This window comes from Sycon ciliatum, chromosome 3 (genome assembly GCF_964019385.1).
Source record: "Sycon ciliatum chromosome 3, ocSycCili1.1, whole genome shotgun sequence".
Taxonomy (NCBI): Eukaryota; Metazoa; Porifera; class Calcarea; order Leucosolenida; family Sycettidae; genus Sycon; species Sycon ciliatum.
Window position 1 is genome coordinate 38,017,861 of NC_088645.1, and position 13,229 is coordinate 38,031,089.

At 45.4% G+C, this 13,229-nt stretch overlaps 1 protein-coding gene across 1 annotated transcript; it reads left to right on the plus strand.

The window, feature by feature from the left end:
* The first annotated feature begins 488 nt into the window (after positions 1-488).
* Positions 489-3,685, plus strand: LOC135812746 (aldo-keto reductase family 1 member A1-A-like). The gene is made up of 3 exons (XM_065325995.1): positions 489-564; positions 1,259-1,417; positions 3,348-3,685. Exons 1-3 carry the CDS (start codon positions 493-495, stop codon positions 3,564-3,566), a joined length of 450 nt encoding a protein of 149 aa, XP_065182067.1. The 5' UTR covers positions 489-492; the 3' UTR covers positions 3,567-3,685.
* The last annotated feature ends 9,544 nt before the right edge of the window (positions 3,686-13,229 follow it).

Genomic DNA, 13,229 nt, shown 5'->3' on the forward strand with positions numbered 1-13,229 from the left:
GTACACCTTGAGTGGAGAGCGCTTGCTCGAGCGTTGAACCGGGTTCTTAATCCACCATACCCAGTTTGCAAGGCTGGGCGGGGTTGTGAGCAGGCTTTCATTTCATCTTTTCTTATTATTTCTTATTATTTCTGCTTTTCATCTCATTACACAAATTCTGCGCTTTTTCTCCCTCTGCGCATAAAATCTAGACTGACAACCTGCTTGTTAAATCATGCACCTGCTTTCAGGCGTAAAAACCCTGTTGTAGAGGTCTCCGTCCTCATTTGTTAGACTTACCTGTCTTTATAAATGTAACTTACTCTCTCTCTCTCTCTCTCTCTCTCCCCCTTTCTCTCTCTCTGTGCATCTTCTTATTGCTCTTTTTCACTGCTTGTCTTAGTATTTCTCCCTAACGTTCTCTCTCTCTGTTTCCAGCTATCTTTAGATATTTTGCTTTATGTGTCGTTCATTCGCTCTTCTTTTTATCTCAGGCTCGACTACAGCAATCGGATGTCAAATTATGAGCAAAATCATCGTCAGGACATCATTGATATGAAAGAGTTGCTACCTTTACTCAACCAGGTTAGTTGCACATTGTCTTGGTGTCTGAGTGATAAGAGAGAGAGAGAGAGAGAGAGAGAGAGAGAGAGAGAGAGAGAGAGAGAGAGAGAGAGAGAGAGAGAGACAGAGAGAGACAGAGAGACAGAGAGTGAGAGAGTGAGAGAGTGAGAGAAAAAGAGAGAAAGAGAGAGAGAGAGAGAGAGAGACAAAGAGAGAGAGAGAGAGAGACGGAGAGACAGAGACAGAAAGAGAGAGAGATACACAGAGAGAAAGAAAGAGAGAGAGACAAAGAGGAAGATAGAGAGACAGAGAGACAGATAGAGAGATAGAGAGATAGGGAGATAGGGAGATAGGGAGATAGGGAGATAGAGAGATAGAGAGAGAGAGAGAGAGAGAGAGAGAGAGAGAGAGAGAGAGAGATATAGAGAGATAGATAGAGAGAGAGAGAGAGAGATAGAGAGAGAGAGATGGAAGGAACTATTTTCCAGTCTGTTGTAGGTAACTCCTGTAACAGTGCATGTAGATACTAGCACAATGTACATTGGCAGATTCTCACTTATTTTTCAGAAGCATTTCGAAAACTGGTGTAAAATTGTATCCAGACTTTTGTTCTAGCTTGGAAACTCTCACTTGGGCAATTTGAAGGATCATGGTATCCCGTATTGACTTCAATTTGTGTGTGTTTTTGTGTGTTTTTGTTCTATTTGTTGATCAGGTTGAGTATCACCCATACTGTCATGAGAACGACTTGATTAAGTTCTGTCAAGAGCGCAACATCACCTTCAACGGCTACACTCCAATGAGCTGCCCAGACTACGCCCCTTCGACACACGGCTGGTCACACTCGACGCTCCAAGCACTCGTTGTCATGCAGGTAAGGCTAGTGTGCTCGTCTTTTCTACGCAGCTGAAGTGGCACATGGGAACAGGAGAACACTCATTCGTACACTCATACCTCTGTTTTCCAGACACCAAGGTCACGGGCACTTCAGTCTGCCGGGTACTCTTTCAGTGAGTTTTAGTGGAAATATTACTACTTTTTTGTCCCTTTTTGTGTAAATAGTTACATTATAGGGCAAATCTTTGGCCCTTCCCCATTGAAATATTCGGAGTTACGGACATTTCAAAGTTACGGGCAGTGTCCGGTCCCGGACCACTCGGATAAACGAGGGATGAGTGTAGTTGCAGTTGTCTTGAGGGTTCCACATATAAAACACAGGATGATAATACTCATGCATTTCTACTCACCTATCCAAACAAATCATCATACCAGTGCACTGCTTAGTTCTGCATGTGTGTTATGTGTCTTGCATAGTGAGATCAGGGAGATGGAGTGATGAGGTGATGGCTAATTGAGCCATGCATTCTGCACTGTTGCTTTCTACTTTGAAAGCGTGCAAGAGAAAATAGATATGGGGAAGTGCCCAACGGTGTGGCTTTGACTGCATCCCCGAACGTGTACATGGGTTTGTTGTATTGACTGCATCCCCTCACGTGTACATGGGTTTGTTGTATTGACTGCAGCCCCGAACGTGTACATGGGTTTGTTGTATTGCCCTGGATGATAACATGTTTGCTGTGATCATCAATCTGATCTCACCTAACACATATCCCGACAAGAAAGGAATCCTCGCATATACAGTAGGAGCAAAGCAGTGTCCAAGGTGTGCTGGCTGGCTGAGCGGTCGTGCTGGCTGTTTGAGCAGTCATGCTGGTTGATCAAGCAGTCATACTGGCTGGTCGAGCAGTCATGCTGGCTGACTGAGCAGCTATGCTGGCTGTCTGAGCAGTCATGTTTGCCGTAGTGTTTGAGCATTCATACTGGTTGACTGAGCAGTCGTATTGGCTGTCTGCGCAGTCATACCGGAATGTTAAGCATTTATGCTGCCTGTCCTAATAATTATAGTCATACTGGTTAGCTGGGTAGTTATACTGGTTAGCTGGGTAGTTATACTGGTTAGCTGGGTAGTTATACTGGTTAGCTGGGTAGTTATACTGGTTAGCTGGGTAGTTATACTGGTTAGCTGGGTAGTCATACTGGTTAGCTGGGTAGTTATACTGGTTAGCTGGGTAGTTATACTGGTTAGCTGGGTAGTCATACTGGTTAGCTGGGTAGTCATACTGGTTAGATGGGTAGTTATACTGGTTAGCTGGGTAGTTATACTGGTTAGCTGGGTAGTTATACTGGTTAGCTGGGTACATATACTGGTTAGGTGGGTAGTTATACTGGTTAGCTGGGTAGTTATACTGGTAAGCTGGGTAGTTATACTGGTTAGCTGGGTGATCATACTGGTTAGCTGGGTAGTTATACTGGTTAGCTGGGTAGTTATACTGGTTAGCTGGGTAGTTATACTGGTTAGCTGGGTAGTTATACTGGTTAGCTGGGTAATCATACTGGTTAGCTGGGTAGTTATACTGGTTAGCTGGGTAATTATACTGGTTAGCTGGGTAGTTATACTGGTTAGCTGGGTAGTTGTACTGGTTAGCTGGGTAGTTATACTGGTTAGCTGGGTAGTTATACTGGTAAGCTGAGTAGTCATACTGGTTAGCTGGGTAGTTATACTGGTTAGCTGAGTACGAAACAATTCTGTGCGCAGAATGAGCAATCTGTGCTGTATATTATGTTTACAGTTTCCTCTGAGACAAAAATGCGATAATACTCATAAAAAGGACACACTTCAGGCTCATTACAAACATCTTGAAAGTTTTTGTCTTCACAAGTGACAAAAACTTTCAAGATGTTTGTAATGAGCCTGAAGTGTGTCCTTTTTATGAGTATTATATTATGTTTGTTTGTATTTTTAGATCGTTCAAGTACACAGTGCCGATCCCAGTCAGGTGCTGCTGGCCTGGGAGCTGGCCCACGGCGTGGTGGCTAACCGGGGGACCCGCAATCCGGACCACATGACGCTGAACTTGCAGTTTGAGAAGGTGAAGCTGAGCACTGACGACATTGCCAAGACCGCTGCCATTGTACCGCCGGAGAAGAACAAGGTTTTCCCTGACCGTCACCAGTACAAGTAGTGCTTAGTCACTTGTTCAACTGCACAGTTTCCGTATAAGTTATTGTACATGACGTCAATGTTCTGTCTGACACTCGCCTTGTGCATACCAGCCAGAGTAAACACAGGACGGTGTTATACTTTTTTACTCCTACCATCTCAGTGTGTATGACCACTGTGCACCAAGTTATAAGTTCTTGCTCTCATACTGGCCTTTGGCCGGAGAGCCAGATCTCTTTTCAAGAATTTTTTATAAGTCATTTTGTTCTAGTTGTTGCAGGGTGTGTATGCATGCCAGGGTATGTGACAATGCCAGATTACAGGATTACCAGATCTGTATTATCCTTGCTGGCAAGGAATCTCATATTTTTTCATTGTGTGTGCATGTGTGCACACACATGCATGCATGTGTACTCGTGCTATCCAGAGCGGTCAATCCCCCTTGAAACGTCCATGATATGGTCACATGCCATGTTTCAATGGTATGGTCACATGATTCGTATCACATGACATAGTCATATGACTCATGTCACATGATAATTATGGTGACATGATCCATATCACGTGATAATTTATGGTCACATGATCCAGCGCTACTTTCTCCGGTGGTACTTTCTCCGGCGCTACTTTCTCCGGCGCTACTTTCTCCGGTGCTACTTTCTCCCGTGCTACTTTCTCCGGCGCTACTTTCTCCGACTCTACTTTCTCCGGCGCTACTTTCTCCAGCTCTACTTTCTCCGACCCTACTTTCTCCGGCGCCAATTTCTCCGGTTATACTTTCTCCGGCGCTACTTTCTCCGGCACTACTTTCTCCGGCTCTACTTTCTTGCTACTTTCTCCGGTAGTACTTTCTCTGGCGCTACTTTCTCCGACGCTACTTTCTCCCGCTCTACTTTCTCCGGCGCTACTTTCTCCGACTCCACTTTCTCCGGCGCTACTTTCTCCGACTTTACTTTCTCCGGCGCTACTTTCTCTGGCGCGACTTTCTCCAGCGCTATTTTATCCGGCGCTCTTTTCTCCGGCGCTACTTTCTCCTTCGCTACTTTCTCTGGCGTTATTTTTTTCGGGCGCTACTTTCTCGTTGGGACACTTGGTCGTGGCCATTGCAGGGTCGGACAGATTTAGCTTGCATTCGCGTACACATACATGAGTTTTGTACTACAAGTACAAGTACAATACACAATGACCTGCATTGACACTCACATAGAATTGTCAGTGGAAAGAAAGCACTGCGGCGGGAAGGGAGGAACAGTTGCAGTAACAGTTTTTGTTTTTGTTTTTGTAGATCATTGGTAGATGGACACGTTTTTGTTTTGTTTTTTTTTGTCCTCATCATGATCCGATATCATCACGGCAAACGAGGTTAGAATTATTAGATGGAGCGGAGGAATGGAAGGATTTCCTGAAAGTTGCCCTACCGCGTGCTAGCTTTGTAACAAGGACCACAGAAAAACCGTTTTCAAACGGGTAAGACCCACCAAAACAGAGCAACAAAATGCTGTCTTCGAAGCTTCGTCGTGTTTATGTTGGTTCCAAAGGAGCAGTGAGTAGTTTAATTGATAGGTTTTGAAGAGAAGAATATCTAGTGTGCATTGCCCTACAGTAGTGTACAGTGCGTTACCATGGTTACAGCCCTGCTAGCGGATACACGTAAACGCATTCACACTCACAAAGAACTGAAGGATTATAACATTTTGATATTCACTGCAGCAATCCCACATAACGTTCTGCTCCACGTTACAAGGGGCCTCACATCAACCATATTCCCACACATATCGTTGCAGTGTACATAGCCGAGTCGTTAATGAGTGCTGGTATAATTAATATAACGTCTTCTACATGTATGTGTGCTACTCAATCTGCGGACAGCATGCTGTTTCGTTCTTTTTGAACTCATCAGCGCAGCACAGAGAAAATGAGGCCGAACCTGATAGCAATGAAAATAAAAATTTCCAATCAGGCCCGAACGTACCTTGCCAGAGTGCTCAAACTGACAAGTCAGTGAGCTCTGCATAACGCAAACAGCAAAGGCACTACCCCACGCAAGAGTGCTCAACTGCTACAAGAGCAGGAGCGAAATACTCAATCTGCGGACAGCATGCTGTTTCGTTCTTTTTGAACTCATCAGCGCAGCACAGAGAAAATGAGGCCGAACCTGATAGCAATGAAAATAAAAATTTCCAATCAGGCCCGAACGTACCTTGCCAGAGTGCTCAAACTGACAAGTCAGTGAGCTCTGCATAACGCAAACAGCAAAGGCACTACTCCACGCAAGAGTGCTCAACTGCTACAAGAGCAGGAGCGAAATACTCAATCTGCGGACAGCATGCTGTTTCGTTCTTTTTGAACTCATCAGCGCAGCACAGAGAAAATGAGGCCGAACCTGATAGCAATGAAAATAAAAATTTCCAATCAGGCCCGAACGTACTTTGCCAGAGTGCTCAAACTAACAAGTCAGTGAGCTCTGCATAACGCAAACAGCAAAGGCACTACCCCACGCAAGAGTGCTCAACTGCTACAAGAGCAGGAACGAAATACTCAATCTGCGGACAGCATGCTGTTTCGTTCTTTTTGAACTCATCAGCGCAGCACAGAGAAAATGAGGCCGAACTTGATAACAATGAAAATAAAAATTTCCAATCAGGCCCGAACGTACCTTGCCAGAGTGCTCAAACTGACAAGTCAGTGAGCTCTGCATAACGCAAACAGCAAAGGCACTACCCCACGCAAGAGTGCTCAACTGCTACAAGAGCAGGAGCGAAATACTCAATCTGCGGACAGTATGCTGTTTCGTTCTTTTTGAACTCATCAGCGCAGCACAGAGAAAATGAGGCCGAACTTGATAACAATGAAAATAAAAATTTCCAATCAGGCCCGAACGTACCTTGCCAGAGTGCTCAAACTGACAAGTCAGTGAGCTCTGCATAACGCAAACAGCAAAGGCACTACCCCACGCAAGAGTGCTCAACTGCTACAAGAGCAGGAGCGAAATACTCAATCTGCGGACAGTATGCTGTTTCGTTCTTTTTGAACTCATCAGCGCAGCACAGAGAAAATGAGGCCGAACCTGATAGCAATGAAAATAAAAATTTCCAATCAGGCCCGAACGTACCTTGCCAGAGTGCTCCAACTGACAAGTCAGTGAGCTCTGCATAACGCAAACAGCGAAGGCACTACCCCACATGAGAGTGCTCAACTGCTACAAGAGCAGGAGCGAAATACTCAATCTGCGGACAGCATGCTGTTTCGTTCTTTTTGAACTCATCAGCGCAGCACAGAGAAAATGAGGCCGAACCTGATAGCAATGAAAATAAAAATTTCCAATCATGTATGTGTGCTATGTATGTGTGCTATGTGCACAAATGTTGCAGTGTTGAAGAGATCTTGAAGGAGGCTATTCCGCGTCCAAAGGCCTTCATATGGAGCCATAAACGTGGCGCGCGCTGTGCACAGATTCCTTTTGGTGGAGTTCCGTTCATCTCCTGTGGCTTTACCAGAATGACAATTTGGGAAGCACAGGTATTGGAATTAAATGGACAGGTAGAACCTGAATGTGATCTATTTCATGCAGTTGCTAGTTGCCAGTGAGAACAGTTGTACCATCTCTTGATTCCTTTGCATCACATTATTTTGTCAGTGACCAAGTGTTGTTGTGTCGGTAACATTACAGGTGCCACACCACAAAGTCAAGCCACAAAGTCAAGTCCTCTAGCGATGTAACCAGTTCAGCATCTGTTGATCATGCTTACCCCAGAGCCTCAGCTGTTAAGAAGAAGAGGATTAAACTCCAAGGTGAGAAGCATAACCAGAGTCATGGTTATCTTTGCGGTGCCCATTGCTGCAAATTAGCCATCGGTTTTTTAAATTATTGCTCTACATGTTATCATGTCAACTGCAGAAAGAGAGAGAGAGAGAGAGAGAGAGAGAGAGAGAGAGAGAGACAAGCAATACTTGACTGATTGATACTAATGTTTTAGCGATTCGACGGTTGTCTTCTTCAGAATGATAATGAATAGAGATAAAGACGGAGACATCGTTTCTTTCCTTCTTGACTGCTAGTACTGTATACCCAGTGCTGGGAGTGCTGCAGTGCAAATGTACAAATGTACGAATAAACACTCTTTGCCACTATCCAGCTGTGATGCACCGAGTTTATACTTGCATGTTGATATCACTGTGGTATGCCCTGCTGTAATTCTTATAGGGACAAGAAAAATTGGATGTGAGGCATCGTGCAACATTCGTCGCATTCTGCGACTGCCTGAATATTCGGTTGACTCAACTGGCCTTTCTGCTTCTGCTTTGGCGAAAGCGAAGGGGGGTAAAGTGTAGGATTTTAAGATGTCTATTTCGGCTGCTCTCAATGCTGGGGACCTGTCCAAACTCAATGTGTGCGAGCGGTGAGTTATAATAATATTTATAATAACTTATTATGTCATAGTGAGAAAGTAATCGATTGAGTACTGTGATTGGTGGGTCATGTATGAGTGCCGCACTTGCCATGTAAGGTATGTAGGCCAATAAACTCAGTTGTATGTGGTATGTACGTAGCTCTGCAGAATCACAAAGAGAATGTCTTTCACGTTTGTGCATGCCCACTACGTAGGTTTATCGTCACATATCCGACTGAGGACAGTCACAGTGGACATGATGTGATTACCGAACAAGGCAAATTCACCAGGGAGCAGAGCCAAAGAATCAGTCAGTCTGTAATGGACCGCATAAACTCGCCGAGAGTGGTCTGCGAGATGCCCAGAGTGGTCTGCGAGATGCCCAGAGTGGTCTGCGAGATGCCCAGAGTGGTCTGCGAGATGCCCAGAGTGGTCTGCGGGATGCTCAGAGTGGTCTGCGAGATGCCCAGAGTGGTCTGCGAGATGCCCAGAGTGGTCTGCGAGATGCTCAGAGTGGTCTGCGAGATGCCCAGAGTGGTCTGCGAAATGCCCAGAGTGGTCTGCGAGATGCCCAGAGTGGTCTGCGAGATGCCCAGAGTGGTCTGCGAGATGCCCAGAGTGGTCTGCGAGATGCCCAGAGTGGTCTGCGAGATGCCCAGAGTGGTCTGCGAGATGCCCAGAGTGGTCTGCGAGATGCCCAGATTGGTCTGCCAGATGCCCAGATTGGTCTGCGAGATGCCCAGGGTGGTCTACGAGATGCCCAGAGTGGTCTGCGAGATGCCCAGAGTGGTCTGCGAGATGCCCAGAGTGGTCTGCGAGATGTCCAGAGTGGTCTGCGAGATGCCCAGGGTGGTCTGCGAGATGCCCAGAGTGGTCTACGTGATGCCCAGAGTGGTCTGCGAGATGCCCAGAGTGGTCTGCGAGATGCCCAGAGTGGTCTGAGAGATGCTCAGAGTGGTCTGCGAGATGCCCAGAGTGGTCTGCGAGATGCCCAGAGTGGTCTGCGAGATGCCCAGAGTGGTCTGCGAGATGCCCGGGCTATCCAGACCATGTTCAAAGTCGAATACAGAAATGTAAGTTCTTCCGTAGAGAACAATCTTCAGTGCTCGATCACCCAATAGTCACTTGATAGCTTTCTGGGTGCATTCTTGTTGCTGTGCACTGAGCATTGTGGTTAGACAGAAGTTAATGCACGTGATAACTTACTGCGGTGTAGGGAAGGTGATCTCCTTTAATACGACCTATGTCGGGTATACATTCTCTACTTACCAGGAATTTGGCCGGGCGTACCACCCAGAGTTAAAGGACATCCGATCACACATTGCTCTAGCAACACATACATGTAAGCTGCAGCAATCTAGACTGGACCAGATTCAGATGGCCCACAAGGTGAGTATGGATACGAAGAGAAACGGTGCTCGTGCACTCTGTTATCAAATCTAACCTGTTTGGGTTTCATCAGGTATTTCCCAATTCAAGCGGCACTACCATATTTTGGAGAACTATAAAATAAATACTGTAAGACCTGATATGTTAACATCAATTAAAGTTATCGATATGCAAATAATCGACGTGGAGACAACAATTAATTTTATAATAGCAATAAAGAGAACAAATTCTGCAGTCATCGCCACACTACAACGAAGTCATGAAAGTTTACCAGAATTAATTTTCTTGTCACATTCATCAGTGAAAAGTCGTGACTGAAGAGTAACCATGCTGAACAATGATTAAATATACATTCAATGATGTGTTACGAGAACAAAATACAGTGCCAAAATAGAATGAGGGAAGGTGAGACAATAGAAGTGAAGTGAGAGCTAAGTGCAACGGCGGGTGAGAAACTAATATTTATACCGCTAAAACTGTGTAGTGAGACAAACAATCATGCTGTGCACCTACGAAAACAATTTTAACGCAACTACATGTTTCTTCTGCTTACAAAGATCAGGCTTATGCAAACGAATACAAACAGCCTCAAGTACTTTCAACTGACTAGCATACCGTGCACGACAAAGAACAGAAAAACTAAAATCATCATGCACCTGCAGACACTTAGGGTGAGACAACAAGTGTTCAGCATGGTTACTCTTCAGTCACGACTTTCCACTGATGAATGTGACAAGAAAATTAATTCTGGTAAACTTTCATGACTTCGTTGTAGTGTGGCGATGACTGCAGAATTTGTTCTCTTTATTGCTATTATAAAAAAAGTTAACGATGTCTGGATTTTGTTGATCAACGAGGTGAAATGTTATGACTATACAAGTACATTGTTTTGCACATAACCTTTAAAAGTGTTCGTTAACATTAGTGGTCTTGCAGGAGTACTGATCCACCTGTCTTCTTTTCCTCCCAGGTGAAGGCATGGTCTGAGTCCCCCCGCCCCCCTGCGCTTATGCAGTTCCGGCCATATGTGCCAGATTCAGAACCATCAGAGTGCAGTGCTGAACCAGCTCTTTCCTTGGAAGCTGCACGTGACTTGGAACCCAGTGATGGAATGTACAGTAAACCTATATGCTATTTAATATGCCTGTAGGTAGGCTGTAACTGCTCCTTGCAAGTGCGGATTGTGTGTGTGCGGGGCTCACAACAGTACCAAAATTAAGAACAGCCCGACTAGCTAAAGAAAGCGACTTGTCCCTTTCTAACAGAGACTTCTTGTATTGTATTGCATTTATTTAAAAAGATTATCCGAAAGCAAATGGATGCTTATCACGGAAGTCTCCTACATAAATAGCGCAAGAAAAATGGGGAAATGGGGGAGAGGAGAGTGGAAGATGAAGCATGGGAAGAAGGGAAACAAGTACCTAAAATATGTAAAGAATATCTCATGAGGACGAGGGTGATCCGGCGAATATCAATCCCGACTGCGAAGCAGAAGGGATTGATATGAGGGTACGGTATCACCCGAGCTACGAGGGGGATATTCTACTTATCACATATGACCCTACACCATGTACACACCATGTGTCTACTTATCCCATATGACCCTACACACCATGTGCACCGTACTTCATGCTCTTCCGTCTACACAACTACATTCCCACAGTAGAGTTTAGTTTGAACTTAGGTAAAGCATAGGGTAGGAAGGAAAAGTATAGAGTGGAAATAGAAGAGTTGATTGAAATGGAGTATTGCAAATTGTAAATGGAACACTGCAGAAACGAGCCAACTTCAGCGCAGTTCCTTCTCATTGTTCACATGTATGTGAATGTGAACGGCACCACTGAAGTTGCCAGAGAAAATGAATTTTGCGCTATTCTCCGACGTCACCGTGGATGAACTGGTAGTGACAGAAGCTGACGAGGGAGGTGCCTGAGGCTCTTCCAAGGCCTGCAGTTTCTCCGGAGTCGCACACTGCAGTGCTTCATCAATGGTGTCTACGTCCAACAGGTGAGAAGTTTTCATCTTGTCATGCTCGCTTGGCTGCAAGTACGAGTCTCGGCTTTGGGCATCCCGATGGCCGGAAGTACGCATGATGGTAGTGGCACTCACATTTTGCTTAGCCAAGGTCGTAATGGCGGTGGCGCGCACACTGTGGTTGGTGCAGGTCTGGCTTAGTCGCGCTGTTTCACTCATCTTCTTCATCGTGCCATCGATTTTGTTTTACCAAACACTTGGCCTGTGTACCATTCTGAATCCTCTGGCTTGTAATGTTTGCGTGGTATCTGAAGGAGTCGCTTGGACTTCACAGACAACTTTGAAGTGAGGAGTAGGACGGCTTCCACCTGCCAGTCGGACACTATCATCCCATCAGACACCGTGTCCTTTCCTTTAATGCCGCCTTGCTGGTTTTTCTGGGCGAATGCTGTGGCTAATGTGATGTATCTTTTGCCTTTGTCGTTGGTCTTCACATCCAGGTCGTCGGATGTTAGATACACCTGAATCTCCGAACCACGCAGACAGAAGTGGTAAGTGATGACGAACCAGACGAGGTAGGTGAGGTGATCCGCATTTGGCTTCCAGTCACCGAGGTGCTTGTAGATCTTTTCTTTGTCGCTATCGGAGATGGGAGGCTTGTGCTGCGTTGGTGCTACCAGGCCGTCTTTCTTTAACTGCTTTAGGTAGCCATCAAGTACTTGGTTAGCCTCGATAAACTCACTATCAGTATAGGGATTGATGGTGCGCTTCAGCTCTTGCAGTTCACGGTGAATGGCACTCCGAAACTGCAGTAAGCTGTTCTTAGAATACGGCTGTTTGTTGACTTGACGGATTTCAACATAGGCATGCTTCAGGATAGATGCTAGATCAGTCGCTTGTATTGTTTTCAAGTCGCACGTTTTCTTGTTCTCCACACACCAAGTGTCAAAAACACGCATTCAGTTCTTAATAGCTCGTTTGGTGTTTGCGGAAACACGACTTTAACGTATCCTACCCAGATCTGACTCAGACACTTGCACAAATCGCTTAACTCTTTCTTCACTGCTGTGCTGTTCTGATGAAACGCGCTTTTCAGTAGTGGTCTTTTCCACTACCTCACCAGTTGCTAACGTCGCAATTGCTGTAGATAATAAAAAGAATCCTGACATGTTGGCTATTTCATCCGTTGATAAAAAGTTGAAGTAGTTGGAAGCGGCATCCAAAACATCTGCATCTTCCAAGTCAATATCACTTGCACCCAAGTCAAAGCTAGCCATCTTACTGGTAAGAATACCGAAAGTGACCAGACCCAGAAGTATTGTCAAGTATTAAATGTTGTGCTTTCTGTGTACGTGTGTACAAACCATGACGGTCCTTGGCTCATTGTTCTAGGAACCGAATCAATGACTCCATTGCTTGGTACGTGTTTTCCTTGGTCATGTTGTATTTCCTGTAACTTAGGCTTAGTACTATTCTCCGAATTGTTGGTTACTAACTTAGTCTACTAGTAAATTCCAATTCCTCGAAAATGTACTATATTGCATTCCATATTTAGCATTTGATTGCTCCTTCTAGCCCTGTGTTTCAGGCTCTACTGAGCCTACCTGGAAGACCCCCCACCGCTTTCGCCAGCAAGGCCAAAGGGGGGGGAGGTAGGCGCGGCAGTAGGGCCTGTAGCGTAGGGCCTAGCAGGAATACTCAAGTGCTAAATTTGGAGTGCATTTATAGTACGCTTTCGAGTATATGCGAACGGTGTATGCAGCAGGGGTGATATAGAGCAGCAGGGGTGATATGGGCTAGGCGGGGTGATATCGGCCTATATCACCCGCCTACGAAGGCCTCTGATTGGTTCAATCCATGGAAACCATCACCTGATATGTGATAACGAGGTATAAAAGCGGGAAAGAAATCGACGAGAGAAGAAATCAACT

Coding starts and splice junctions, on each gene's coding strand:
- LOC135812746 (XM_065325995.1), top strand. CDS start 493: ATGTCAAATTATGAGCAAAATCATCGTCAGGACATCATTGATATGAAA. Junction 565..1,258: donor TGCTACCTTTACTCAACCAG/GTTAGTTGCACA, acceptor TTTGTTGATCAG/GTTGAGTATCACCCATACTG. Junction 1,418..3,347: donor AAGCACTCGTTGTCATGCAG/GTAAGGCTAGTG, acceptor TTGTATTTTTAG/ATCGTTCAAGTACACAGTGC.